Source organism: Rhodofomes roseus (genome assembly GCF_022264815.1).
Source record: "Rhodofomes roseus strain CIRM-BRFM 1785 chromosome Unknown C8Q71scaffold_7, whole genome shotgun sequence".
Taxonomy (NCBI): domain Eukaryota; kingdom Fungi; phylum Basidiomycota; class Agaricomycetes; order Polyporales; family Fomitopsidaceae; genus Rhodofomes; species Rhodofomes roseus.
Genome location: NW_025952963.1, coordinates 460763 through 484624, shown reverse-complemented (window position 1 = coordinate 484624; position 23862 = coordinate 460763). Strand labels below are relative to the sequence as shown.

The 23862-nt window shown below is 55.6% G+C and overlaps 9 protein-coding genes and 1 non-coding gene across 10 annotated transcripts; 3 read left to right on the top strand and 7 right to left on the bottom strand.

The window, feature by feature from the left end:
• Positions 1-19: 19 nt before the first annotated feature.
• Positions 20-3183, bottom strand: C8Q71DRAFT_795874 (uncharacterized protein; the record flags this gene model as incomplete). The annotated part of the gene is made up of 13 exons (XM_047925638.1): positions 20-352; positions 412-550; positions 606-901; positions 954-1066; positions 1117-1173; positions 1224-1269; positions 1322-1804; positions 1860-1969; positions 2022-2055; positions 2106-2501; positions 2568-2808; positions 2862-3085; positions 3139-3183. 13 exons carry the CDS (start codon positions 3181-3183, stop codon positions 20-22), a joined length of 2517 nt encoding a protein of 838 aa, XP_047780291.1.
• Positions 3184-4397: 1214 nt separating this feature from the next.
• C8Q71DRAFT_795873 (uncharacterized protein) lies at positions 4398-5057 on the top strand (the record flags this gene model as incomplete). The annotated part of the gene is made up of 1 exon (XM_047925637.1): positions 4398-5057. One exon carries the CDS (start codon positions 4398-4400, stop codon positions 5055-5057), a length of 660 nt encoding a protein of 219 aa, XP_047780290.1.
• Positions 5058-5443: 386 nt separating this feature from the next.
• On the bottom strand, positions 5444-6482 carry C8Q71DRAFT_526151 (uncharacterized protein). The gene is made up of 3 exons (XM_047919132.1): positions 6385-6482; positions 5881-6324; positions 5444-5827 (listed from the first exon to the last, which is right to left on the bottom strand). Exons 2-3 carry the CDS (start codon positions 6305-6307, stop codon positions 5628-5630), a joined length of 627 nt encoding a protein of 208 aa, XP_047780289.1. The 5' UTR covers positions 6308-6324; positions 6385-6482; the 3' UTR covers positions 5444-5627.
• A 2389-nt stretch (positions 6483-8871) lies between these two features.
• Positions 8872-10286, bottom strand: C8Q71DRAFT_526091 (uncharacterized protein). Its single transcript, XM_047919131.1, has 7 exons — positions 10039-10286; positions 9953-9973; positions 9645-9897; positions 9569-9578; positions 9314-9506; positions 9222-9260; positions 8872-9164 (listed from the first exon to the last, which is right to left on the bottom strand). The coding sequence occupies exons 1-7, from the start codon at positions 10148-10150 to the stop codon at positions 9070-9072; spliced, it is 723 nt and encodes a 240-aa protein (XP_047780288.1). The 5' UTR covers positions 10151-10286; the 3' UTR covers positions 8872-9069.
• A 322-nt stretch (positions 10287-10608) lies between these two features.
• C8Q71DRAFT_t57 lies at positions 10609-10723 on the top strand. Its single transcript has one exon. It is a non-coding gene; the product is annotated as a tRNA-Ala (tRNA).
• A 901-nt stretch (positions 10724-11624) lies between these two features.
• On the bottom strand, positions 11625-13448 carry C8Q71DRAFT_526255 (uncharacterized protein). Its single transcript, XM_047919133.1, has 9 exons — positions 13229-13448; positions 13088-13169; positions 12803-13038; positions 12662-12746; positions 12571-12608; positions 12416-12509; positions 12242-12344; positions 12025-12184; positions 11625-11952 (listed from the first exon to the last, which is right to left on the bottom strand). Exons 2-9 carry the CDS (start codon positions 13143-13145, stop codon positions 11809-11811), a joined length of 918 nt encoding a protein of 305 aa, XP_047780287.1. The 5' UTR covers positions 13146-13169; positions 13229-13448; the 3' UTR covers positions 11625-11808.
• A 157-nt stretch (positions 13449-13605) lies between these two features.
• On the top strand, positions 13606-14975 carry C8Q71DRAFT_896004 (Mss4-like protein; the record flags this gene model as incomplete). The annotated part of the gene is made up of 5 exons (XM_047928738.1): positions 13606-13862; positions 13918-14044; positions 14105-14334; positions 14396-14482; positions 14544-14975. The coding sequence occupies 5 exons, from the start codon at positions 13606-13608 to the stop codon at positions 14617-14619; spliced, it is 777 nt and encodes a 258-aa protein (XP_047780286.1). The 3' UTR covers positions 14620-14975.
• Positions 14976-20108: 5133 nt separating this feature from the next.
• C8Q71DRAFT_525907 (uncharacterized protein) lies at positions 20109-20723 on the bottom strand. The gene is made up of 2 exons (XM_047919130.1): positions 20213-20723; positions 20109-20147 (listed from the first exon to the last, which is right to left on the bottom strand). The coding sequence occupies exon 1, from the start codon at positions 20660-20662 to the stop codon at positions 20378-20380; it is 285 nt and encodes a 94-aa protein (XP_047780285.1). The 5' UTR covers positions 20663-20723; the 3' UTR covers positions 20109-20147; positions 20213-20377.
• A 32-nt stretch (positions 20724-20755) lies between these two features.
• Positions 20756-22630, bottom strand: C8Q71DRAFT_705016 (CMGC/CLK protein kinase; the record flags this gene model as incomplete). Its single annotated transcript, XM_047920425.1, has 8 exons — positions 20756-20902; positions 20960-21225; positions 21281-21422; positions 21475-21578; positions 21634-21800; positions 21856-22036; positions 22086-22161; positions 22214-22630. 8 exons carry the CDS (start codon positions 22628-22630, stop codon positions 20756-20758), a joined length of 1500 nt encoding a protein of 499 aa, XP_047780284.1.
• Positions 22631-22802: 172 nt separating this feature from the next.
• On the bottom strand, positions 22803-23757 carry C8Q71DRAFT_525308 (uncharacterized protein). The gene has a single exon (XM_047919129.1). The coding sequence runs from the start codon at positions 23611-23613 to the stop codon at positions 22882-22884; it is 732 nt and encodes a 243-aa protein (XP_047780283.1). The 5' UTR covers positions 23614-23757; the 3' UTR covers positions 22803-22881.
• Between the last annotated feature and the right edge of the window lie 105 nt (positions 23758-23862).

Here is a 23862-nt window from a genome sequence, read left to right as displayed (position 1 = left end):
ATACACCATGCGCGAAGTTTCAGAACAAGTTGTATGCCCTGGCCAAAGGCAAGCGCTCCGCAGGCTCGATATCCATCAAGACATCATCCGCCCGTACTTCGTAGCTCTCCGGGTCGACCTTCATTGTCGGGGTAGCAAAGTTCCACTTCATGTCCTTCTTCGTGACATTCCTACAGTTCTTCACAGGTTCGCAGCGCTTGTTGAGCCCATAGCGCTCCTTTATCCCCAGCTCGACCGAGATGCCAGAGACGAACGCCACCGAATTCAGTGCGGCCGACATGGCGTGAGACCCCCACATCGGTCGTCCCATGAAGGGCTGGACCGTTGGGATGGACGCGTTTGCGTCACCCATCTATGACTCTGATGTGAGTGCTTATACAATCTATTGAACGTCGAGCGCTCGTGACGCACCTGCGCCCATGCGATGACTCCAGACTTCAGCACCATTTCGGGCTTGACGCCGAAATTCTCTGGCTTCCAGAGGACGAGGTCCGCAAGCGTACCCGGGGTAAGCGAGCCCACCAGATGGCTGATTCCATGGGTGATCGCACTGTCATTCAGCTGCGTCAGAGGAGAGCTCGTCGACTCGGGAGGAACTGACTCACGGGTTGACAGTGTATTTGGAAATGTACCGCTTGACCCGGGAGTTGTCCCGTCCGGCGACGTCGCCCTCGAGGGTCAGCGGGCCGCGGAGCTCCCGCAACTTGCTCGCGGTGCGCCATGTGCGGCTGATGACCTCGCCGACGCGACCCATTGCCTGCGAGTCGGAACTGATCATGGAGATCGCGCCGATGTCGTGCAGGACGTCCTCGGCGGCTACTGTCTCTGCGCGAATACGCGATTCAGCGAATGCGAGGTCCTCGGGGATGGACTTGTCCAGGTGGTGACAGACCATGAGCATCTGTCGAATAAGCGTGACACATGGGCTCGAAATCTTCCGCTGTATGACTCACGTCAAGGTGCTCATCCAGAGTGTTGTTGGTGTATGGTCGCGTGGGGTTTGTGGACGAAGGTAGTACATTCTCGAGCTCGCAGACGACGATGATGTCCGGAGCATGCCCGCCACCTGCGGAACTGTCAGGAAATTGGCATTTCAAAATATGAGGCGCAGCATACCTGCTCCTTCTGTGTGGTACGTGTGGATTGTTCGGCCACCGAACGCCTCGATGGTGCCTAGTCAGATAGTTTAGAATGAATCACCCAGAAACGGTAAACTGGTTTACTCTCGACAAATCCACTTTCATTCAAGGTATCAGTGTGGATGTTCACCTGGCCCTCTCGATCAATACATGGAGTTACCAATTCAGACCTTGTGACGTACCTGAACATCATACTTGTCACCCACGTCAAGGGCCTTCGCAATCACCGAGGGAGTTGAACCCCAATCCTCATGCAGCTTGAGCCCGGCAGCACCGGCCTTGACGATCTCCTCCAGCGCAGTCTCGCCCGAGTCGTTACCTTTGCCGGTGAATGCGAAGTTCATCGGCAGCGTGTCCGTCGCAGCCAGCATATGCCGCATATAGAACGGACTCGGGGTACACGTCGTCGCGTTTGTGCTCGCACTAGGCCCGGTCCCGCCACCGATGACCGTCGTCACGCCCGATGCAAGGCTCTCCGTTATTTGCTGCGGGCAGATGTAGTGCACGTGTGCGTCGATCGCGCCCGTGGTAACAATGAGCTTCTCGCCGGCGATGACTTCCGTGGAGGAGCCGACGATGAGGCTCGGATGCACGCCTTCCATCACGTCTGGGTTCCCCGCTTTGCCTATGCCTACGATCTTTCCGCCTTTGACTCCGATGTCGGCCTGTACGGTGATAATGAGCATATATGCGCCTGCCTCCTCGAGGAACGTTGCTCGCCTTGTAAATTCCAGTCCAGTCGACGATCAATGCGCTTGTGATTACCAGGTCGAGGCAGTCTGCCTCCGACCGATTGGTAGCTTGGCCCATGCCCTCTCGGATAGTCTTCCCTAGAAGAGAATGTAAGGGATCCGGATGCGACCGAGATCAGTTCTGGCTCACCTCCACCGAACTTGACCTCATCTCCGTAGACAGTCTGTGAACCCCTGTGAGACGCGACAAAGGTCGAGATACGCGTGACCGTACCTCATCACGTTCGACCTCGATCCACAGCCCAGTGTCCCCCAACCTCACCCGGTCTCCGACAGTTGGTCCGAACATGGCGACATACGACTCCCTGCTGATAGTCGTGTCTTCACTGATCTCAAGCGCACCTGGCTGGGGATAATGGCCGAAGCCCCTCTGTACCAGAGCCGCTACGATCTCAGCTGTTCTAGTTGGATCGAGTACGCCCGTCGCGAGACGGTTTCCGCCTGTGATGAGCTTTGCGCCTGCAATCGAACAGAGCGTGACATGCTTGGAGTCACCAGGCTCGAAGCGCACAGCCGTCCCCGCAGGGATGTCGAGCCGCTTGCCGTATGCCTGCGCTCTGTCAAATACGAGTGCCTTGTTGGTCTCGATGAAGTGGTAGTGAGAGCCGACCTGCACATCATCATTGGTACCTCAGAATGTGTGTGATACAGAGGCGGTGAATTTGACTGGTCTGACCTGTATCGGACGGTCTCCATTGTTCGTGACACGGAGCTTGACGCGTTCACGTCCGCGGTTGATAACGATAGGTTCTTTCTTCACAATGACGGCTCCGGGAGCCTTGTCTCGAGAATACTCGTGGTGGTCGATCACCGGGAAGGCATGATCCGGAGGTACAGGCAGGAATGAGCCGTACAGCGCGTTCGAAAGCTCGACGGTGTCATTGCAGATGGGATCGTGTACAGTGACCAGGAAGACACTTGTTGAGATGGAAGATCAGGCGAGACGAGTGCTGAGTGGCATGGTACGTACCCGTCTGGAAACGTGCCCTCCACCTGTATCTCGTGTAAGAGGCTGGGAACGCCTGGGAGGACGTGTCTGCGGCCGAGCAAGGTCTTGCCGTGCTGCATAAGCTCGGCTACGGAGTGCTTCCCATCGCGGATGCGCTCTTGCAGCTGCGACGCGATGAGGGCGACGGCCTCTGTTTGGTTGAGTTGCAATCCCCGCGCGAGCCGCTTCTGCGCGAGAGAACCTGCCTATGTGGTGTCTGGCTCACTGCGGACATAGATAAAGGTAGATGCGGGCATACTTGATGCAGCAAGAGTTTGGCCTCCTCCCTCGGAGATAACCTCATTTCAAGCGTTCACAGCCCCGAAGCAGGATGGTTGGATCAGTGGCAGACCAAGTGAGTGTACTCGGTCATGGAGGTTGCGCCTCACGCTCTCCTGCCAGTCGTCGACGAGCCATGGCGAGATAAGATACTTAACTGCAATTGTCGATCCCCCGCAAATTAGCGCGTCGCTGGAAAGGGGGCAGATGCGAATCTTGCCTCGTGTCGACAGCGCGCGCGTCCCTGGGCTCATCTTCTTCTCCCCTTCCAGTCTTCTTCGTGCTTGCTCTCATCCACCCAACCACCACAACGGCCACCTAACAGCTGTTCTATCGCAATTCAGTCCATCTCTCGCTGTGCGCTGCTTAGGCAACTATCAACAGTCTTGCATGGCATGGGAGTCGCGAACTATCTTTGACTATCTCGTTCGCCCTGACTCCAACTCGACAAGCTGGCTGGCGGCTTGACGGTCGCTGGAAGAACTCGGCGACCCCCTCTTAGGACTTGCCACTGGATGACTCGAGTAGAGTTCAACTACGCAAGGGCGTGTATCCCGTAGGCTCCGAGGCGATGCGCGTGATCGAAGCGGTGCTCCCTAGCCTGGCGCAGGAGGACGAGGAGAGTATCAGACTGCTGGGGATCAACTGGCTAACTCTGGGATGATCAATGACTCTCTGGGATGATCAATGACTCTCTGGGATGATCAATGACTATCAACAGTACGAGTCTCAGCTGTTCCTCTTCTTGTTGGCATCATGGCTCTATGCTGAACATCAACTGACATCGTACCTCCAATCACTTGATGACTCCCATGCGACAAGTTCCAAGCTCACGCTCCCGATAACCCGACCCGACCGCCGCGAGCAGGCCCGCACAGCCAATTTCAAGGGATAGGATTGTATCGGCGAGCATTGTCCTCGGCTCGGACCAAGGGCGGCGTGCATGCAGCACGGCGGACGAGCGGCGTTGAGGCGCTGCGGGGGAGCGCGGAGCGCCCGCAAGTCCGATGGGAGGCTCTGTCCGCGCGGCCCATCTTTGGCAACTTTGCACGTGACTTTCATTTTGCGACGGACTCATATCCGCTCGAGACCTCCGAGCTTTCTTGTCTTCCGTTCCATCACTCCCCCGTCCCCCCATCACCCGGGACATCACATAAACCCCTTCCATCGCCAATGGCCTGCTCTTCGACCCTCTCTGCGACACCCACCCCCTCTCAGCCCGGCAGCCGCAAACGCACAATGTCGTTCTCCGCCCCACCACCCCGCAAAGCCGCTCGCACCGGCCTTCAGCGTACAGGTTCCTACCTGTCTCTGGAAGACATGCAGGCTGCCGTGACCACGTCTCTGTATGGCTCCAGCAGCGCTCCATCTTCCTCATCTTCCTCGTCTTCGCACTCGGAGCGCATCGCCAACGTGCCCCACTTTCGCACCTCCCGGCATAAAGACCAGCGAGGCCGCAGGAAAAATATTCAGCGCTCGACGTCCACCCTCTCCCTGCCATCCACCGCCGTCACACCAGCTCCTACCCCCGTCTCCATCACCATGAGCAACTTCCGCCATTCGTCGCCTCTCGCGTCCAAATCGTCCATTGTGCCGCCGCGCACATGTTTCCCACGCTCCAAACCTGAGCCCGACCTTTACCGTGTGGCCATTACGACCCGCATGCGCATGTCGCCCGAGGGCCGAAAGATACTCTACATGGGCCCGCGGCTGGCGCTATCGATGTGCACGGCGACTCGGGAACTCGAGCGCTCGCTGCAGATGGCGACGAACGAGCTGGAGCGGATAGTCGCGTCGCAACGCGAGGCTGACGGCGATATCTCGATGACGGAGGACGTCGGGCAGCCGTGGGTGGTCGTACCACCGGAGGACTGGGAGATGGTTGATTGCGCGGCGTAGGGCGTTCTCGGTGGACAGGCTTTCGATTGACGGAGGACGGCGATTTCGACCTCGATGACAACGGCGACCCATTTTCCGCTGAGCCTCGGCCTCGCGGCATGCCTGTCGACTTCATGCGTGTTGCACGGATACATGCTTCCCCGCTTTTGTTTTCTCACCGGACGTGACCTGCATCTGGCTCGCGTCCTACTATAGTTCTTCTGGCCAATAGGCCAATGTGTCGTCATATGGAAAAACTGGGACTTTTGTTGTAGTACTATTGTACAGGAACTGGAATCTTACATATGTAGTCTGCGTGTAGCTGTAATCAGGAGTGTACCTCGCTGCGGATTTTATCAATTGTTGACCGCGGGTGGTCATTGTTTGCTTGTTGCCATTTGTATCCTGGGTATGACGACAGCAAGAAGTCTCGTTTCGACACGGAGGTGTGCGTATTCGGCTTTTTGTTTGTCTACGCCTTCTTTTCCATTCTCTCCATTCCCTGACTTTGGTTATGGCAAACGGACAACAAGGTAACATCCGGACACGGCAACATGAAGGAAACAAAAATACAAGGAGCGTTCACCCAGGCTAGTATCTCGTTCGTCTCTTCTCTGTGTCCTGTGGGGCGTGGTACCCTTCGGTGCAAGCCTCTGGGTTGTCGCCATCCCTATCGCAGCAGGACCAAACGAAATTCTCCGGCAAAGCTGCCCTGTTCTCTGGTGTGTCCATCGAACCGTGCACCTTCTCGTCCCAGTCCGGCAATCGCATTTCGACGGCTTTCAACGCACCTAGCAGAGGAACGTCAGTCGACGAGAAGGTAGCCGTATACTAGCTGGCGTACCGGGATGGTATACACACTCGAACTCTTCCCGTTCTGCGGCTAGGTCGAATTCTTCGTCGCAGTACTTGCAGGTCGCCCAACGTGGACCTATTTCTGGGGCAGCTGCCGCGGCGTGTCCTTGAGCAGGTTCGGCGACGAGATGAGGAGGATGCACAGCGACCAGGTGCTCGAATAGCGCATGCGCTGACACGGCGTCGTCAGCTACCATGTTTGCTAAGATATCCCGGAGTCGTTCCTCGGGACATGTTTCTATGGCCCTGTAGAGCTGCTGGCGGGCTGCCGCGTCCAACGGTGGTCCAGGCGGAATCAAGTCTGGGGCAGGAATGTGCTGCAGTATAGCCTGGGCAGGTGCCGCAGGAGGTGGGACGCCTTCTTCATCGCTGTCGTTGGTGAGGTCTATGACGTGCTGTCCCGCTTCGTGAGGCATGGTTCGATAAACAGATTCTGGGTCATATGAACGTCAGGTTGCCGGTCCCATGCTCAGGTGCAATCGTCTGGACGTACCTTGCAGTCACTGAATGTTGATGACGAGCGCAGCGACAGACAAGTAGTAGCAAGTTTCTTTACGTGTACGCGAACCGTCTCGACGTCACCATCGAGGTCGGTCTATGATCCCCGACTAAATCGGAGGAAGTTCAGTCGATTGACGCTAGGTCGTATGAAGTGCATATAGACATACAAACAAGACAACGCGCCCAAAACCTCGCAGGAGGACGAGATAGAAGGTACTATTGTGGCTTCAAGTTGCCCCAAGGCGGCCTTTCGACTCGTTGGTGCTTCAGCTTGCCCAAAACTTGCTTGGGCTCAAGCGCTTCCATGGAACCCTAAATCTTCGCGTGCAGTTCATGACGTTAGCCATCGTCTGTCCGTCTACTCGGTGAGCCTCTACGCTCATATTATATTCAGGGTTCAGAATTACTGGCGATGGAAGTTGGAGGGCTGAGCGCTGAGCGCTGAGCTTGCGGTCCTTCCAGCCAGGTTGGAGGAGAATCAGGAGATCGCCGAGCTGCCTCGCGTGGGGGTGGCGGAACCGTGATTGAACAGTTCCACGATTCAACGCCCACGCCCACCGTCGGGTATGTACATTACGGCTCGTACGCTCTGTGTACATCCAACCTCACTCATTCTTTTGTCTTCGGTACGTTGTATGCTCAAACATAGTATATGCAGAGGCTGACGCTGGGTCCCTTAGTACCCCTCCCAATGTCGGCAGGCCGGTCTGACAGGGAACACCTCAAGCGGATCCGGAGAGCAAGCATGGCCGACATGGACCACTGAAGATTTACTGCATGACGTGATGTAACGACTCAAGATTCTCACCGGCACCCTTGGCCATGCCCGATACTTTCAAATGGAAAATGGGCATCAAACCCAGAACGAACCACGCGAAAATCCGCTGCAACCGGTCTGCCACGCACGTCACTGTCCGCGCGGACCCACCCGCTCCGATGGTACAGTGGGCAGACACGGACCATACTTGCGGTAGTCTCACACCAAGACCATGGCACGGCGCTAGTGTAGAAGGGGTTTGTGTCGAACCTAGGCCATACGGTGCGTATATATGCACTTTATGCGCATGGAAACGTCATTCCTCCCATGTACTAGTCCCGCTACAATGCAGAGAAGCTGACAGATTTCCGTGCTAGATGTTTCTCGGCACACGATCTATCGTGTTCTCCGAGTCAAAATTTTCGCTGCCGGCAGCTACGAAGCTTATGCAGCACAGAGTAGCACAAGGGCAGCAAGCAGATAACTCATGTACGTGCTCCTCGTATGCCATCGCATGACGGGGATTTGCTCAATTCACCACGGTCCACCAAATCATCATTCATCCTGGAATACAAGTCCCGCAATTCAATGAGCAAGGTATTTGAGACACGTCCCACCATCATCTCCGTGGAATCATGGTCATGCCTCTTCGCGTTCCGACGCGGGAAAGCGACCGCCGCATTCATGCAATTGGCACCAGAATCACGAAGACCATAGTTGCTACCGTGTTAGCACCCAACAGCGTCACTCCGCTCCTTCGACCAGCACAGCAGTTCACGACAATTCACCAAATCATTCTTGGCCTCCGATAGATCATCGGAATATTCCTTCTATCCGGGCGCGACGAGGACTTGAGGCGTACGCGGAAGAGAAAATGATACGTCTGTGGATTGCGCCTCGTAAAGGGACTACCAGATTTGTTCGCAAGTACGGCTCTCGCAGCGTGTCGTCCGTGCCTTCAGAACCGATCGGTACGTAGCTCGCGCGAGCTTTCACAAAAACTCTCATTCGGGATGCTCCCAGCCGTGTCAAGAAAGGGAGCGCAAGGTGAGTTCGAGTCTAAGCGAGGCAGCCAGCCCCGGGGCTTACAAGGCTTACACACATTCCGTCCCCGTAAGGCAACGCGGCTCATCAGGCACACCTCCATGAAGTGCCTGAAGATGAATCTCGTACGCGTACCGCGCGCAACCCGGGGAACAACGTGGTCAGTCGGCCCCCGCTACTATCGCTTAGACCACCCAGATTCAGTCAGTGATCATTGCAAAGCGCTAAGTCGCCGTTCATTTTGCTGACGCCTTGGTAGTGGAGGCGCCATCGTACACGCACACGCCGACCACATGCCACAAGACAATCTAGTACTACTGTGGGATAGCCGCATGTCTTGGACCCTTGCCAGCAGGGTCTGCTCCCACACGCGGCCCTATGTGGCTTTGCGAACCAGACCTCTCGCCCCCTCGATTGGTAGGAGGCGCGGAGAACTGAGGCTTCCGCATACGTGTGGCCCGAACACGGAACGCGGTTCCGTGGGTATGGTATGAGCGCACATTAAAGCAGGACGCCCGTTGCGGGACGCTGACTGTTCCGACTGATCAGATCGGGTTGCACGAAGCGATCAGGAACCTCAACGGAACAAATGCCGAGCAATATGTCACTCGAACCCTCAGGAACCGTATGGTCATTTAACGTTCAACTGCGGGGCGAGGCAACTGAGTTACCTGGATGTACGCATTAGGGCCAGGTGACGCGACTCGAGTCTGATCGAGCACAGAACATGAATAGAATCGCGAACAACGACAAGCAGATACACAGAGCTACAAAGCAAGCTACTTCATACAAATATCTAAAACGGGCAAATTTTATGTGCCAGACGTCGCGTAGACGAGTAGCATGTGGATGCACTCCGAAACGAGCCTACGGAGTTCACGGAGACCTCAAGGCCTTTTCAAGCGGAGCGGCCATCTCCTCCGGGTTACCGACCCAATGTACGACTTGGTCTTTAGTGGTGATGATGAATGCTAATTATGCCAGGGGTCAGTCTTCCAGAAGCTGTGTTGGATGGGAGGGAAGCTCACCTAGTGGGATCGATAGGTTCTGCCCAGGCTCGAACAACCCTGTGGAACGAGTCTCAGTCGCCTCAAGAGGCTAGCCAGCGCGAATTGTTCACCTTGCACAGCGACACGATGCGAGTCAATGTATATCGGGTAGTTCATGTCGCCGCGGCCATCGATGAAGTTCTGGACAATGGACCGGTCGATTTCCGTTTTGTTGAAGATGCCTTCGTGATTGAAGGTGATGACCTTGGCGTCCGGTTTGGTCGCACTAATTCTGGAGAGAATGTCGCAGACCACATGACAAGGCTGCAGAAGATGGGGCCCATTGAGAATTGACATGGAAGCGGGACGGAGCCGCGCGCACGTACCCGGCACCACCTGAGAAGGGATATATTGCGGTTAGTTATCTGACGTCCTTCCGAAGAGATAAGCGACGAGACTCACGACGCCCAGAATTCGATCACGACAACCTTCTTGCTTCTCCACCCGTCCTTGCTCGGTCGTACGCACTCAAATGCGTCCGAATCGAGCCACGACAGGTCCACCCTCTTGCCGAGGAGGGGGCTTCGCCATCCAGGGCGCAGGAACGCTGGTGGGCCCTTTTTCATCTGCTCCTCAAGGGCTTCCCATGTTGGCAGCCGTGCCTTTTTCATGAAGCGATCCACGACCGCAGGGTCGTGCGCTGCCCTGAAACGCGCTTCGGCGAGCTGGGGTCAAGATGCCGACGCGCGTGCTAGCGAGCTGGTGCATACCTACGGCGGCATCCCACCTGGCTGGCGTTCAATGGACAGCGAGCGATGTTAGTGTGCGATCGTCGCAGCGACATGACGGTGCGCACCTTGGTCCCATTTGTCCTCGTACAGAGGCTGAAAGACAGACCAGATGCTGGTGCGAAAATCGTTCATGGCGGCCAGCTCCTGCGGTGACTCTCTGCCGGTCGGAGATGCCATGGCGCTGCGTGAACGGGTGAGGTGCGAGCCGACAACTCGAGTGAGATGATGCGGACCGGGTCGAGTTCAGGCTGCCGTTTTATGGGAGCTCGGAGGGACAGACAGGTGGTTCATGGAGGGCGTGGATTCGGCGGCAAGTTGGATAGGAGCTTTAAGATGAGCGGCAGGACGGAGAGGGAGATTTCTAAATGCGCCTGCATGGAAGAGATGTCGGCCTGGACCAGCCAATCAATCACACCAGCTAGAATACCCCTCGGCGCTTGCCATCATCATCAGCCGTAACGTAATCTCTCGTTCTTTGTTCTTTTCCAAGGCCCTGACCTCTTCATGAACATATTACGTGTTGAATCTAGATTGCCATTCGTCGTTCGTCCCCGGTCCGCAGCATGGCAACAACTGACCATCGCGGTGCAAGGCGAGCCTGCCCGTCGAGTGCTCCACAAAGCAATTGTCGTCATGGGCGTTTGGCGCAGTGGTAGCGCGTATGCTTTGCAAGTTGTGGTGATGTGGTCTTCGCTCTAATCGCTATGACGTCATTGCATAAGGTCAAGGGTTCAAGCCCCTTAACGTCCATATGTTTTTTCTTTGTTTGCCTTGTCTGTAGCCCCGTAAACCCACTGCGAGTCTTTGAGCCTTGTCATATTGTATAGCACAGTAATCTACTAGGTCTGACACGGGTGCCTAGGAACAGCATTTGCTCAGGCAAACGACCCCTTCCGGTTGTAGCACTGCATTGGCAGATGTGCCAGAAAACACTCGCCTACGTCCTTCACTTACGGAACCTCTGAGTACAGAGTGCGAGAACAAGGCAACTCACACGATTGGCGGGTCGACCAACCAAGTCTTTGGATATGGTAGTGTCACGATCATGAGTTACGCCTACACCTGTACACGTGCACTGGGGTCCGGTTCACTGAGACCATGGTATCCCTGTTCGACAGGATTCCTGAACGTTCTCGCCGGATATTACGAGGAATCGGGGCCATACGTACATCGGCGCTACTGTACCCGCGCGCTACGAACGGATGCAATTGGTACACAAACCGAGGAACATGCCGTTTCGGGCAAGATAGGATAGCCAGAACCATCGACTCCAAAAGGCGCGCCAACGCTGCGCACTGGCAGAGGCATCTGAGCGTGGTGGGTGTAGTGCGGCTCCAGAGCCTCAGCTTCAGCCGCGCGAGCCCCAGGGCCAGAAGACGGGCACGTTCCTGCGTGGGACGAACACGTCAGTATCCTGGTTCGACTCAAGCAATGCGCCCTGCAAGGGCAGTTATGGAAGCATACGTAAGCCTCGCACTGGTAGCGAGCGTCCAGGGAACACGGAAGGCATCGATGTCTTCGGATGCCAAGAATAGTCAACAAAATGGATGCACCTGCTGTTGCGTGGGGACGCTGAGTGGAGGTGACTCGAATTCCTTGCCAATGCTCACACGGTAAGGGTGAGAAGCGACATCAGAACGTGAATCACAGCAGCCCACAAGGTACAGCAATGAAACTATACGAGGCGTAGAAGGTGCAGATGAAAACACGTTGCACCTAGGACCGCTGTACAGGAGCCCAACCACGTTGGGTTGCGCTCATTGTGCGTGACGAGCGGAGACATCGAAGCGCAATACAGCCCTGACACATGTGTGATATAGTGGACGAACTAAAGACTATCGGTGCGGCAATCTGCTCGCAACTGAATGCCTGGGCAAGGTCCCAGGGGCAGAGATGTACCGGCGAAATATTGAAAGTGTTACGCACCGTTTGTATTCCTGCCACTTCAGGTCATTTCCATATTTCAAGTTTCCCGCCTTCTGTGTAGTACCACCACACCGCGGTTAGCTTGGTGAAGATTGGCGAGGACGAGGCCTCATTATCAATCTCACCTCTAACGGCGGCACGCCCGACACATTACGCAACAGGAACCACGTCATGAGCGGACTCGCGCCTGCGAGTAGCCAGGAAGCGCGAGGGAACAAGGGTGCACACAGAGAATTGACAGACAATAGCCAGATGCCGGTCCATAATCCCACCTCGCCTACGTAACTGAGAAGCAGGAGGCCGGTCATCAGACCATCCGTGTCGCAGAGAGTTGACACGTACTTTGGGTGGCGACTAATGCTCCATAAGCCATTGGTAATGAATCTCTCGTTATGCTCCTTATTGTCTCTGGCACGGCGCCAGGCGGTCTTTTGCCTGTCAGCAACTGCAAGCGGCAAGTCAGGATTGGTACACCTTGTCTTTCAAAAGCGTCAGGAAGAACCGCGAAGCACGCACCTATCTCAAATAGCCAGGAACGGGCAAACAAAGCAAACGAGAAATAATCAAATGCACGAAGCGGCGGATGTGCGGAGGCAGGTAGCGTGTTCACCTTGCGACAATTACTGCGTCAGGACGCCTCGACGGGCCAATCACGTCTGGAACCTGCTTACCATATACACTGGCAAGCCCACAATAAATACCCAGGTAGCTGTACGATAAATCAGTTGACATGTCAAGAGCATGAAATGCGCAGCACGTCACCCTGGGCCATCCAGAAAGCCGTGAACTTCGCCGGCTTGTGCTTGACCTCGTCAAACCTCGAGTCGCCACCTGCCTTCAGCGCCCTCTACTCCACGAATATTGCATTACGCTTTGATTCGTCTCAGGTACTCCAGGACTCACGGTGACAAGGAAACTTCCAAGTCGCGTACTCCACGCGACAACGGCGGCACTCAACAATAGCTGTCTTGGCGCAAAGCTAGTGATCGGCGGAAGCTGCGCGTTTGGAATGCGCTCCCAGTACTTCGCCTTCAAGGACGGGTAGTACAGCGAAACGAAAGTACTGGTGGCAAATCCGAGAGCTCCACCGAGATCGTAGAATTTGTCATTTGCTTGAGGGACGAAAATAACCGCCAGTGCTGTGCAGGTGATAAGTCTCGGGATTTCGCAAATAATCACAGAGCGCACCTGACTGTAGGCCATACGATACCACGGCCGTTGGGAGCATGCTCGAAGATGACGGCATTCTTCACTAGGAGTTCGTATAGAACTTGAGAGCGATTCTGTCATCGTCAGCCACGCCATGTAGGCATCTAACGGACTGCATACCTGCGTACAGCGAGGAGATGGCGAGGAGATGGTGGTAGCGGTGAGAGAAGGGATGCGGACGAGAAGCAGCATCATGATTGTCCCAATTGGGAACCCGAAGTGAGCGGATTGACAGGAAGTCAACCACGACACGCCCGCACGTGACCGTGATGCGAAACGGTGACATCATGCGGGGCGCTGGTGCGTCTCGCCACCGACGCGGGGGGCAGCCACTGGGAGCATATCAGGCCCGCCTGCGCCCTCCTACACGAATGCCTCCGACACCTTCTGCCTACCCCTCGCTACGTCGCTTTCTCGCGCGACAAACCATAACACGAACGCAGTTGTCAGCCAATATCAATCGACAAATCATCGGACAAACCGATTGCATACGCCTCATGTCCACCAACGGTCGCGTCAGACCTAACGTCCACCCCGAGGCACCCGTGCACAAGGGGTCTCAGTCACACATACCCCACCCGCCACCCGAAGACCATCCGAAACGAGACACGTACCAGACTCACGAAATTGCCGACACCGGATGGCGAGGTGAGCTGCCGAGCAAGCAGGGTGGGACGTACGAGAAAGATTACATGCACAAGCCACCGTACGAGTGGAAGGGCGAGGATGACTTGTTCAAGCCGAAGTACTACTCGTACGTATCTTCCAAGCTTGGTCTTGACACCTTGATCCGACGCACTCCCGTGTAGGCAATGCTGGTGCGGGCACGTAGCGTTCGAGTTCCACGGCGACCCGCTCGACGCAAAGCACTGTCACTGCCGACAGTGCCAGCGCCTACATGGCGCTCCCTTCCAATGGGCCGTGATCTTCCCGAAGGTGAGGAACGACCTGCACCTGGCCGAGTACAACGGACTACTCACCGACGCGTTTGAGTAGACCTCAGTCCGAATGGTCCGCAACGAGGCAACCGCGCTCCACTTCCTCTCCACGGAGGATCAGACCGCAGAGCACAGTGTGCCTTGCAAAGTTTCATGCAACGTCTGCCGATCACCGATGTTTGACGAGGGCCGCAACACAGTGCTCGCATACCCCTCCTCCTTCCGCTTCAAGGACGCCAAGGTCCCGCTCGACTTCCAGCCGACCGCACACATATTCTACAGCCAGCGGTGAGTGCTCACAGCATAAGGAAGTATGCAGGCGCGTTGAACAAGTCATAATTGGGACCAGCGTCATGGACGTACCCGACGGCGTACCCAAGTGGTCTGGCCACAAAGGCGAGAGTGAGCTAATACAAGAGATGGAGGATGAAGAAGGGTACGTCACCTCCCGGATCACCTTGTTCCATGACATTCATTGTTGTTCTTCAACTTGCCAGGACCTTGCCGAAGTATAAGGGAAAGCAGGACTCGTATTCCAAGGTAGAGAAGGAGGACAAAGGGCCAGAGTTGTGAGTACCAGCGGACAACGAACTATAGCTGTTGACTCGCCTTTGTTGTACACGGCGCGTTGTAGCCAATCCTCGTCTGCCAAACTGTGAGATTCGACCGTGTTGTCTGCATGGTTATTGGAATGGATACGATGCGTATTGGGCTCCGAAAGCCAAGTATGCCAGCATACATATATATGCATTTGGATGTTCGATTGAATTGTGTTCCACTCAACATCAGTCTCCTTCAGGAAGCGTGGAGCACATGAAGCGTAACAATCGCGTATGGCCGCGCTACAGATAAGTGCAGAAGCTTGCGCCAGTCTGGCATTTAGATCATGAGGTCGGAATTGTGAAGGAGACTGCTACGTGGCCATGGCACTGCAAGCGAGGTCAACGTATGTCTCCAGACCCATTGAATGCAATCACATACCGTTCCCTCTCGGGGATGACTTGCATTTGTAGATCACTTGCCGCGTCCGGATCGTCGCCGACTGCGCGTGCAAATCTGAGTAGCATACATATAGCTAAGTACTCAAGCTGAAACGGTCGCGTTATGTTCTCCTCGAGTGAACAGTATGATGGAGAATGAGATTATTCGGTGCGTCGGGACTCCGCGAGGGGGAAATGGCGAAGCGTCGACGAGATTCACAATCAAAGTAACGACTCGGACGTCGAGTCTTGGACTCAACTTGACGGCTCTTGGACGCGTCGGTCACATGCACGTGCATTGTGACATGCATGATGTCACTGTCGGCCGCCGCCACACCGCTCAGAGGGGCGCACCCTTCCTCGACCCACCAGTGCAATGCTTGAGCGACGTCTTATTGAGTCTGTAATGTCGCCTAGACGACTGAGAAATTCCAAACATAACTGATGTCAATGTGTTCGGAAACATCTACGGTTACAATATGACCATGCAGCCTCAACTAGTGCACAAGACTAGAAATACAGATGTTTCTGGCTTGACGCGTGCGACTACTAGAGAGGAAGCCATTCGTCAGGTAAAGTATGGTTGTTTGAGGTAAGATATCCTTGCCTTCGTGTCCGAGTGCACGGTCAACAGCGTCGAACAATTTACTTGCTCTTGGGGGGCTCGGCGCAGCCGCACGTCGGCCATGCGCAAGAGCCGCCGTTCTTCTCAGTGGTAGCGCACTTCACGGTGTCCTATCGAAAAAAACGATCCGTGAGTGGTCAAGGACATATACGGAAGGGGACTGCGGTGTGGACGGAGTACTCACAGACATGGTGTTCGAGTGTGTAGTAGTCGAGGACTGGGGGATACGCCGGTCCTCGCGACGCGCTTTTATACCTAGAGCAGCTCCGCGGACGCTATCGTGTACACACCTGCAAACGCCAAGTCAAGTATTGACTCCGTTCGTCTTCCCAATCGCAGCGATCAGGTATGTCAGCGTCGCATCCCCAGTACCCCGCAACACGCGGCTCAGCACTTCGCCATATCGGCCGCCCGACGGACTGACAAGGAAGCACATCCCCGTTACCTGTGAGCACCGCCCCGACTGTCAGCAGAGTCATACGTCCTCCTGAGTCTGAGTGCTTGCAAGCTACTATCAGTCGCCATCAGCCCTTCGTCTCCGGACCGACACATAGCCGTATTATTCGACGCTCCTGGAGCGGCGACGTTGTACGTTACCCTCTCAGGCAGCGGTGACGTTGGCCTTCGACGCTAGCCCGCCATCGATTGCAGTTGCGCACTAGGAGACAAGTTCTCCAGGCGATTGTACCTCGCGCGCATGATCGATAGTTGGCGTCGGCGTATGGTGACGCAACGAAAGGATGGCTACTGCTCTTAGTTGGCCGCATAGCTGGAGCAATATCCATCGAACCTGTGAGTTGGCGCACTGGGTAGACGGTGCTTCCGGAAGACAATGCGGTCTCTGCTTTGATACGCGTAGATTTCCCAGAGCTGTCAGCAAGTTCGCCTCGAGACGACGTACCCAATGATGGTGGTCCGTTTAGGTTGACATCTGCTGAAACGGAAGAACATGACGGGGTTCTGCACTTCCTATGCAGCATCACGAGACCGTCGTGTTCCGCGAGAGCATTGCCAATTGCCTATGCATGAGGACCTTCTCCTCGTACGATTGTGTGAGTGCCTCAGATTCCATGTTTATTCAGCGATAGCGTACGTTGTTTGTGGAATCGACAATCAATTGTACAAACGGGACAGATTGCGCGACCGGCGGCAATGCATGAAACAGTAGGCGTTATTCCTTGAGCCTGATGACTTGTGTCAGGTTTGTCCATATACAACAGACAGATCCGTACCAGGCAGCTCCGCACCTTAACCCGGGCGCCACAACTCCGCCGCATTGTATTGCGACCCACAGTCCAAGGCCAGTCTTCGTTGACGTCGTACGGGCCAATGAAACGACGCTGATAACATTGAGCTGGCCATTCAGCACGGAATGGGAAATAGCCGCCTTTCTTCGATGAGGACGAATCGTCGACCTTGCATTTGCCGACTTTCGGCTCGGAGCTCGGCTTGTCAGCTTGTATAAAGCATCGCACTTGCGAACCACTGGACTTCAGTCCTCGACTACAACCCATACCTGAAATCACCATGTCTGTGAGTGGCAGACACCTACCGTACACATCGATATACAGTACTGACCAGATGGCACAGGACACCGTCAAGTGCGCTAACGTTGAGAAGAACGGCGGGTCCTGCGCCTGGCCGGCTTGCGGCTGCGCTGAGCCCCCGAAGAGCAAGTAACACTCAGATCACTTCCCGCGCCATGGCATGAGGTGCGTCCGTGTCTCCAAGCGTGCAGCGATGTTGTATTGACTTCGTTGCTACTGGTGGTAGCTGTGGTCGGATTAGTGGCGTCGTGCAGTCTTGTGAGAAGTCGTTATATGTTGCAGCGGAATACATGCATTTCTGCGTTATGTTGGCAGTGAAGAACGTCGAGGAACCGCCGAGTCTACGTCCGGCGGGCGGAATGTTTTGAGTGGTTCGATTCATCTGTCATGAGAACGTACACGTGAGATATCCACTGAAGCAGTGGACCACTCACCGATTTTAGAACCACTCGCGAGCCGGCGGACGCTGCAGATATGATACGGTGTCACTCCAAATGACGGATACGATAGGATCAGCCCTACCTAGAAGCGGAAAGGATTTGGAACCATCTGTATTTACCTACGTCACGGCGAACGTTGTCCGAACAACAGACGTACGTGCATCACATGCATCCCTCAACCAGGAGAAATCAGCTATGTTGGTCTGCTAATTCACAGCGTCTGTCAGAAGAGGCGTCTCAGAGCAATGCGGGCAAGGAGAGTGGTGGTCGTACGCGCCAAATATAGGTTAGTCCGCGTGGAACCACATCCCTACCGCGAAGAAGCACTCTGCCGTCCGGCGAACCATCAGGCCTTCAGGATGAGCCGTCCGACAACAGGGACCGTGTTCCGAGGTCGGCTTTATCAGTCGAAGAGGCCCGAGACCAAGTTGCGTGGTAGGGCAGCTGACACGATGCAGAGTCCGAGAAGGTTGAAACGCATATAAGTATGGCCAAGAAGCTCCCAGAGGGCTGCACGGGCGTTCTTGGGCTGAAATGACTCATTAAGCATTGGTCAGAGGTCCCGCCATGCTGGAAAAATACCTAAATCTAAACCAGTATGACAGAACTCGCCGTCGTGATTGGGACCTACACACACCAATAGGACATCAGCTATTAGGTTCGCGGCGCTCTATGTGGCTCACGATTGCCACATGCCCGGCCTGTGGCCAGACAGCTGACGCTTACGCACCGCCCAACAACAGCATATAAGGCGGCCCTGGTGTGGTAGATTGACAGCAGTCCTCGACTACTACACTCCTCTACACACCAACATCATGTCTGTGAGTAGGCATCGGCACAGATACCCGTACACAAGTACTCACCCGCCTCTGTAGGACACCGTGAAGTGCGCTAACGTTGAGAAGAACGGCGGGTCCTGCTCCTGGCCGGCGTGCGGCTGCGCCGAGCCCCCGAAGAGCAAGTGAGAAGTCATAGCCCGGGTGCTGAACAACCTGTCGCGGTGCGTCTCACCAATGTGATCATACTTGTGGTCGGCTGGCTCATTATTCTCAATCTTTTCCCTCAGCGTCCTGCTGCATGGTGCACTTAGCGCGCCGTCGGGGTAGTTGTTAACTGGCGGGCTAAGTAGTGATGCAGATCGGTCATAACTGTACCTGATCAGGAGATGGATATAACTCTTACCAATGTGCTGAAAACCGTCTGAAGGCTATCGAAAGCACTGAGTAGCGTACAGGACGACGCATTATGACACCCAGCTCAGCCTTGGGATACACACTCAGGCTGCAACCTGCAGCTGCGCCGCCGTACTAGTGGTCAGCTTGAGAGTGAATACGAATGAAAGTACTCACCGTTCCATTACGTGAAGCGTTCTAACGCTCTGGCGCCTCCACAATATTCCAGTCAGAAGTCCAACGGACGCGCAGTATGGGAGAGACAACAGTACTAAGTAGCCGCAGCGCCATGAGTAAAGTAGAAGCCATTGAGAAGCCAACTTGAAATCCGAGTTGTGGCGCCTAAGCGCTGTCAGAATTAAGGTCACACTCACGTGCCGTGACTGACCGCGTTGCGTGCACAGTAGGTGGCGTACTACTTACTACTTATGATAGCACGATCGTGAACGACTCCCGCTGAATATGGATCTGGTCCGGAAGGAGCTGGACATCGCGTTCGGGCTGTCCAGCCTTCGGCCTGGTTAAATTGTACCTCTGCCATTCTCCCAGGCTATGCGCGTGCATATCAGTACGTCCTCCCCGTCGAATGATGAATATCGAATAGCTCCGGCTGCGGTCCCGCGGCTCTGAGAGCACCGGTTGCAGTGACTCTCTCCCGGGCTGTCGAACCTTTCGGTGATCGCTGGAGCGACGTCGTCCACCGATCGCGAGCGATAGGCCATAGTAAGTACCATCTCTAGCCAACCATCTAGTTGCCATCCTAATCGGCCATTGCTGAGAGCGCGAATGCTGGAGATCGAATCTTCATAGCCCCGGCCGGTCCGTTCGCGTCTAGATACACCGGTCATAGCATTGCTTTGGTATTGCTGGTCACGATGATATGGCTCCGGGCATCTATTTGTCAGGAGCAATTTTTGACATGACCGAGTCGGTATGAATTTGCACCAAGGTTTGAGGGCCGCGAGCGCATTATCGCCTCCACGAGCCATCTGTGCTACACGCACTACATCACCATTCTGTATGACGGAAGTCAGTCATACGTACAGTACGCCGTTCAGTCTCCGTCGGAACACTCCATGCATTACCTGTCGCATCGACCCGCAGGGCACTGTATCGCCGTAGTACCCAGGGTTGGTGACCGCCCCACGTAGATCTGCACCAGCACGGTATTGCGTCAATATATATGTACGCCTTTCCAACATACGTCATTCAGCCCTACTTACTGAGCAGCTGGTCAGGGACTCCGGAGGACGACAATCGATGATGTTGGAATCACTGCGAGCGGTCCGCCAGTATTGCCTCCGCACCCCCATTTTGAGGACGAGGCCCGCCGGGGTCTGCGGACACAGAATCACATTGCCTCCCTGCGGCCCGCACTGCGGTCAATGATAATCGCACGCACCCTTGAACCTTCCGCAGGTGACGGGTAGCCCAGCCCATGGGAGACGGTCTACACGAAGGGCTCGCTTCAACGTTCCACGCTCGACGTACAATACATGGCCGAGCCTCTGCCAACCACTAGTCCATACCCATACCCGACACAAATACAGGAGGAAGAGCGCTGCATCTATAAGTTCAGTACGAATATGTTAAACATAGAAGACATAGTAAAAAGGGTGGGCAGGGAAGAGGGGGGATCCCGGTATAGATACGACATTACTGATGCATTGTGATGAGCGAAGGTATTGAAGAAGGTGAGGAGAAATGCTACGGATATGAGACGGGAGGGAAGCATCACAATGCAGAGGGACAAGATGTCGAGGGAGGGGAGAGGTGCGTACGCTTGCATATGGTTGTACATGTGGGGGACCTCCAAAAGCGCGAGACAAGACGAAACGAACAGCAGCGGCATCACACAGCATTATGTACTCGTATAGAGTGAGGTAGGGACGTGGCACCGCCTGTCCGCGATAATACCCAAGGAAGAGAACGGGCATAGGCTTGTTCATTGTTCGTTCGGGACCGTTAGCGAGAAGTAGGGATGGGCCAGCGCGTCTCGCACGGATATCCGGAGTGCAGGGTCGAAAGTCAGCAACCTCTTGACGAGATCGAGGAAGTTCACGTTGATGCTGTCTTTCGGAGGGATGATTTCCTGCTTATCGAAGGTCGATCAGCACATTGTCAAGCAGAAGGGGTCGTCGATGCTAACCTGCAGGCTCCGGCAAGCACGCACATCCTTCTTGCTCTGCCGTGAGACCTTCGGTTTGGGCCAGTCGAGTTTGCCCTCCCTGAAGAACTCTGGCTTCGTGCGAGCACCTTGCCGAGCGAAACGGTCCGGCATCTTGCCCATCACCTGTTCCATCATGGCTAGATGCTCGAGGTTGTCGTGTGTCTGGAACAGGGCCATCCCAGTGTAGAACTCCACGAGGATGCATCCTAGCGAGAAGACGTCGCATGGGTACGACCACCCAAGACCTGCGACCATCAACGTCAGTGCAAGGATAAGCGAAAGTATCCGGGGGGACCTCACCAAGAATAATCTCAGGTGCACGATAGTGCCGAGTCGATACGACATTGGAATGGTACTCATCCTCGAACGTTGCCGAGCCGAAATCGATTAGACGGATATCCGTAGACTTCAGCACCCTCTTTGCTCTTGTTCCTGTATTACGCTGGCAGGATGTCAGTACGGCGAGTGGCGCCATACGGTTGGTTGTGACGTACTCCTCTGCCCGGTATAGGGATCTGAGCGACCCGATAATCATTGTTAACCAATAAGATATTCTCCGGCTTGAGATCAGTATGGATGAGGTGAAGGTCGTGAAGAACTGTAACACAGGAACGGTCAATATGAAACTTGCTGTCCATTTGAGGATCACGTACATGCTACACTGCCGAGGAGCTGCTTCGCGAATGACTGTATGTGTTGCCGAGGGAACGGTGCAAACGCGTTTTCCTTGAGGAAGTCGTAGACACACATCCCGAGCAACTCCGAGACGAGACAGATATGGTTGCGGTGGTCGAACCACTGTATAAGATGGATACATTTGCTGTAACGCATGCGATTCACTCTCTGATAACGACTTCACGTCCACGGATACTCACTTGTTATTTCTTGGATCTTTCTCCTTCAGCTTTTGTAGGACGCGCACTTCCATCTTACTTGCATCGCGGTACTTGGGAATGGCTCGGATGATCTTGATAGCTACCTTCTTGTTCGTTTCGATGTCGAATGCCTCGACTACCTTGCCGAACGTCCCTTGTCCAAGGAGCCGTACCGTACGATCTGAGGAGGAATCAGCCACACGTAGTGTTGGAGACAGCAATCAACTTACAGCGACGGTGGATGATATCGTCGGGCACAACGATGTAATGGCCTTCCTTGTCGTCGCAAGAGACCTCCTTCGAGACCTGATGAACGCATATGAGCACGACCGTCCCGTTCCGGATTGACTACTCATACCTCTTCGACAGTAGCGCCGCTGCCACTAGCGATTGACTTGTTCGCGACAAGTTGATGCTGCAGATGGCTTGTGGCGGGCTTCTTCGCGACAGTGCCTGCGTCATCAGCGATATCCCGCCTCCGCTTCTTGGCAGCAGGTCCGGGGAGCGTGGCAGAGGAGGTGCTCGTGGACAACGCTTGGGCCTCCTGGGCAGCGCGAGCCCGTGTGCGAATGGGGGCGGAGTACAGCGGGGGCTGATACGACGCCGAGAACATGTGCGTTGTGGATGGGGAAGCCGTCGTGGGTGGGGGAGTGTCGTCGATGACAATGACGTCGCGGACCTTGCCGGCACTGTCGACCTCCTGGACCTCGCTGTAGCTGACGGTGTACTGGTGGGGGGCCCGCTTGCGCTTGCGCGTTGCGGGGGGCGTGGGCATGCCGGTGGAATTGCCGTTCAGCGGGCGACTGAGGCCCGCATGGGTGTACAAGGGCACCAGCTGCGGTACCATGGCGTGCACGGCACTCTGCATAGCGGTGAGGGTGGTTGTGGACGACGTGGTGGTAGGAGTTAGAGAGAGAACGAGGGCAGTTTATCGGGCTGATACATCCAGGACGAGTGCAACTGAGCAGGAGACGCTGCCCACGGAGCCTTATTTGTTGTTTGGCTGAGCCACGCCTTCAGCCACCCTTACGAAACCGCCCCTCTGCCTCGGTCTGCTCGCCTCGCAGACCCAGCTCGCGGCCAGGGACCCGCCGGGGACTTCTTACTCTCCCCTGCGACGGGCCCGCAGCGTTTCTGGCCCGGGCAGAGCAGGGCAAGCGAGCTCAGGTGGCAGCGCAGTGTTTGCCCAACGTGGGCGCCTCGGCGTAGCATGTTCCGCCTTTCCCTCAGAGTCACCCATGCTTGCAGGTCGCTGCCGGCGCACTGCTCTCCGAGCATACCGTCCCAGCATTCTCGAGACCCTGCTCTGCTCTCCCTGCGCTCTGGGGCTGTCAGCTGTGGGGAATGCGCCGTGCCCAACTGGCCGCCGCGGTCATTCCCGAGCGTCGATCCGGCACGTGGACCGTACAGCGGCCGGCTCCAGAGCGCGCGAGGTCGCTCCCTCTCGCGCAGAGCCACCCATATCACTGCCATCCGATACGTACATACGAATTTCCATACCGCAGTCGCCGGAGCTGGAGGAGCGCAGTGTCTGGCAGCAAATGCATGAGTCGTCGCGCGTCTGAGTGTTGACAGAGTGACTGCCAAAAAAGGAACAGTCCCACAGCGCCAAACAAGGCCCAAATAACCTGGACTCAGCTCACTGCCGGGCACGACGACGGCGCCGCCAGTCCTTGTCTCTGCACCCAGAGGACCGTTCAGAGGCGAGGAGCCCCGTTGCTGCGATGAGCGGTGCAGAGTACGCGGCAGGCTCGCCATTCCAGCCGGACCAGGGCCACCAAAATCACACCTCCAATAACGGCGGCGACGACATCCGCATTGATCCTGCTCTGCACGCAATACCGGTCGACCCGGCACTGCTTGGAGAAGAGGGGCGGGCAAGTGTGGAGGTGAGTCGCTTTGAAGGTCTCAGAGAGGCGACCGACGCGGCCGTACGTGAACGCGTCGCGTCGCGCTCCGCACTCGACCTGCACGAAGTCGAGGAAGGCACTGACTATCCCGAAACAG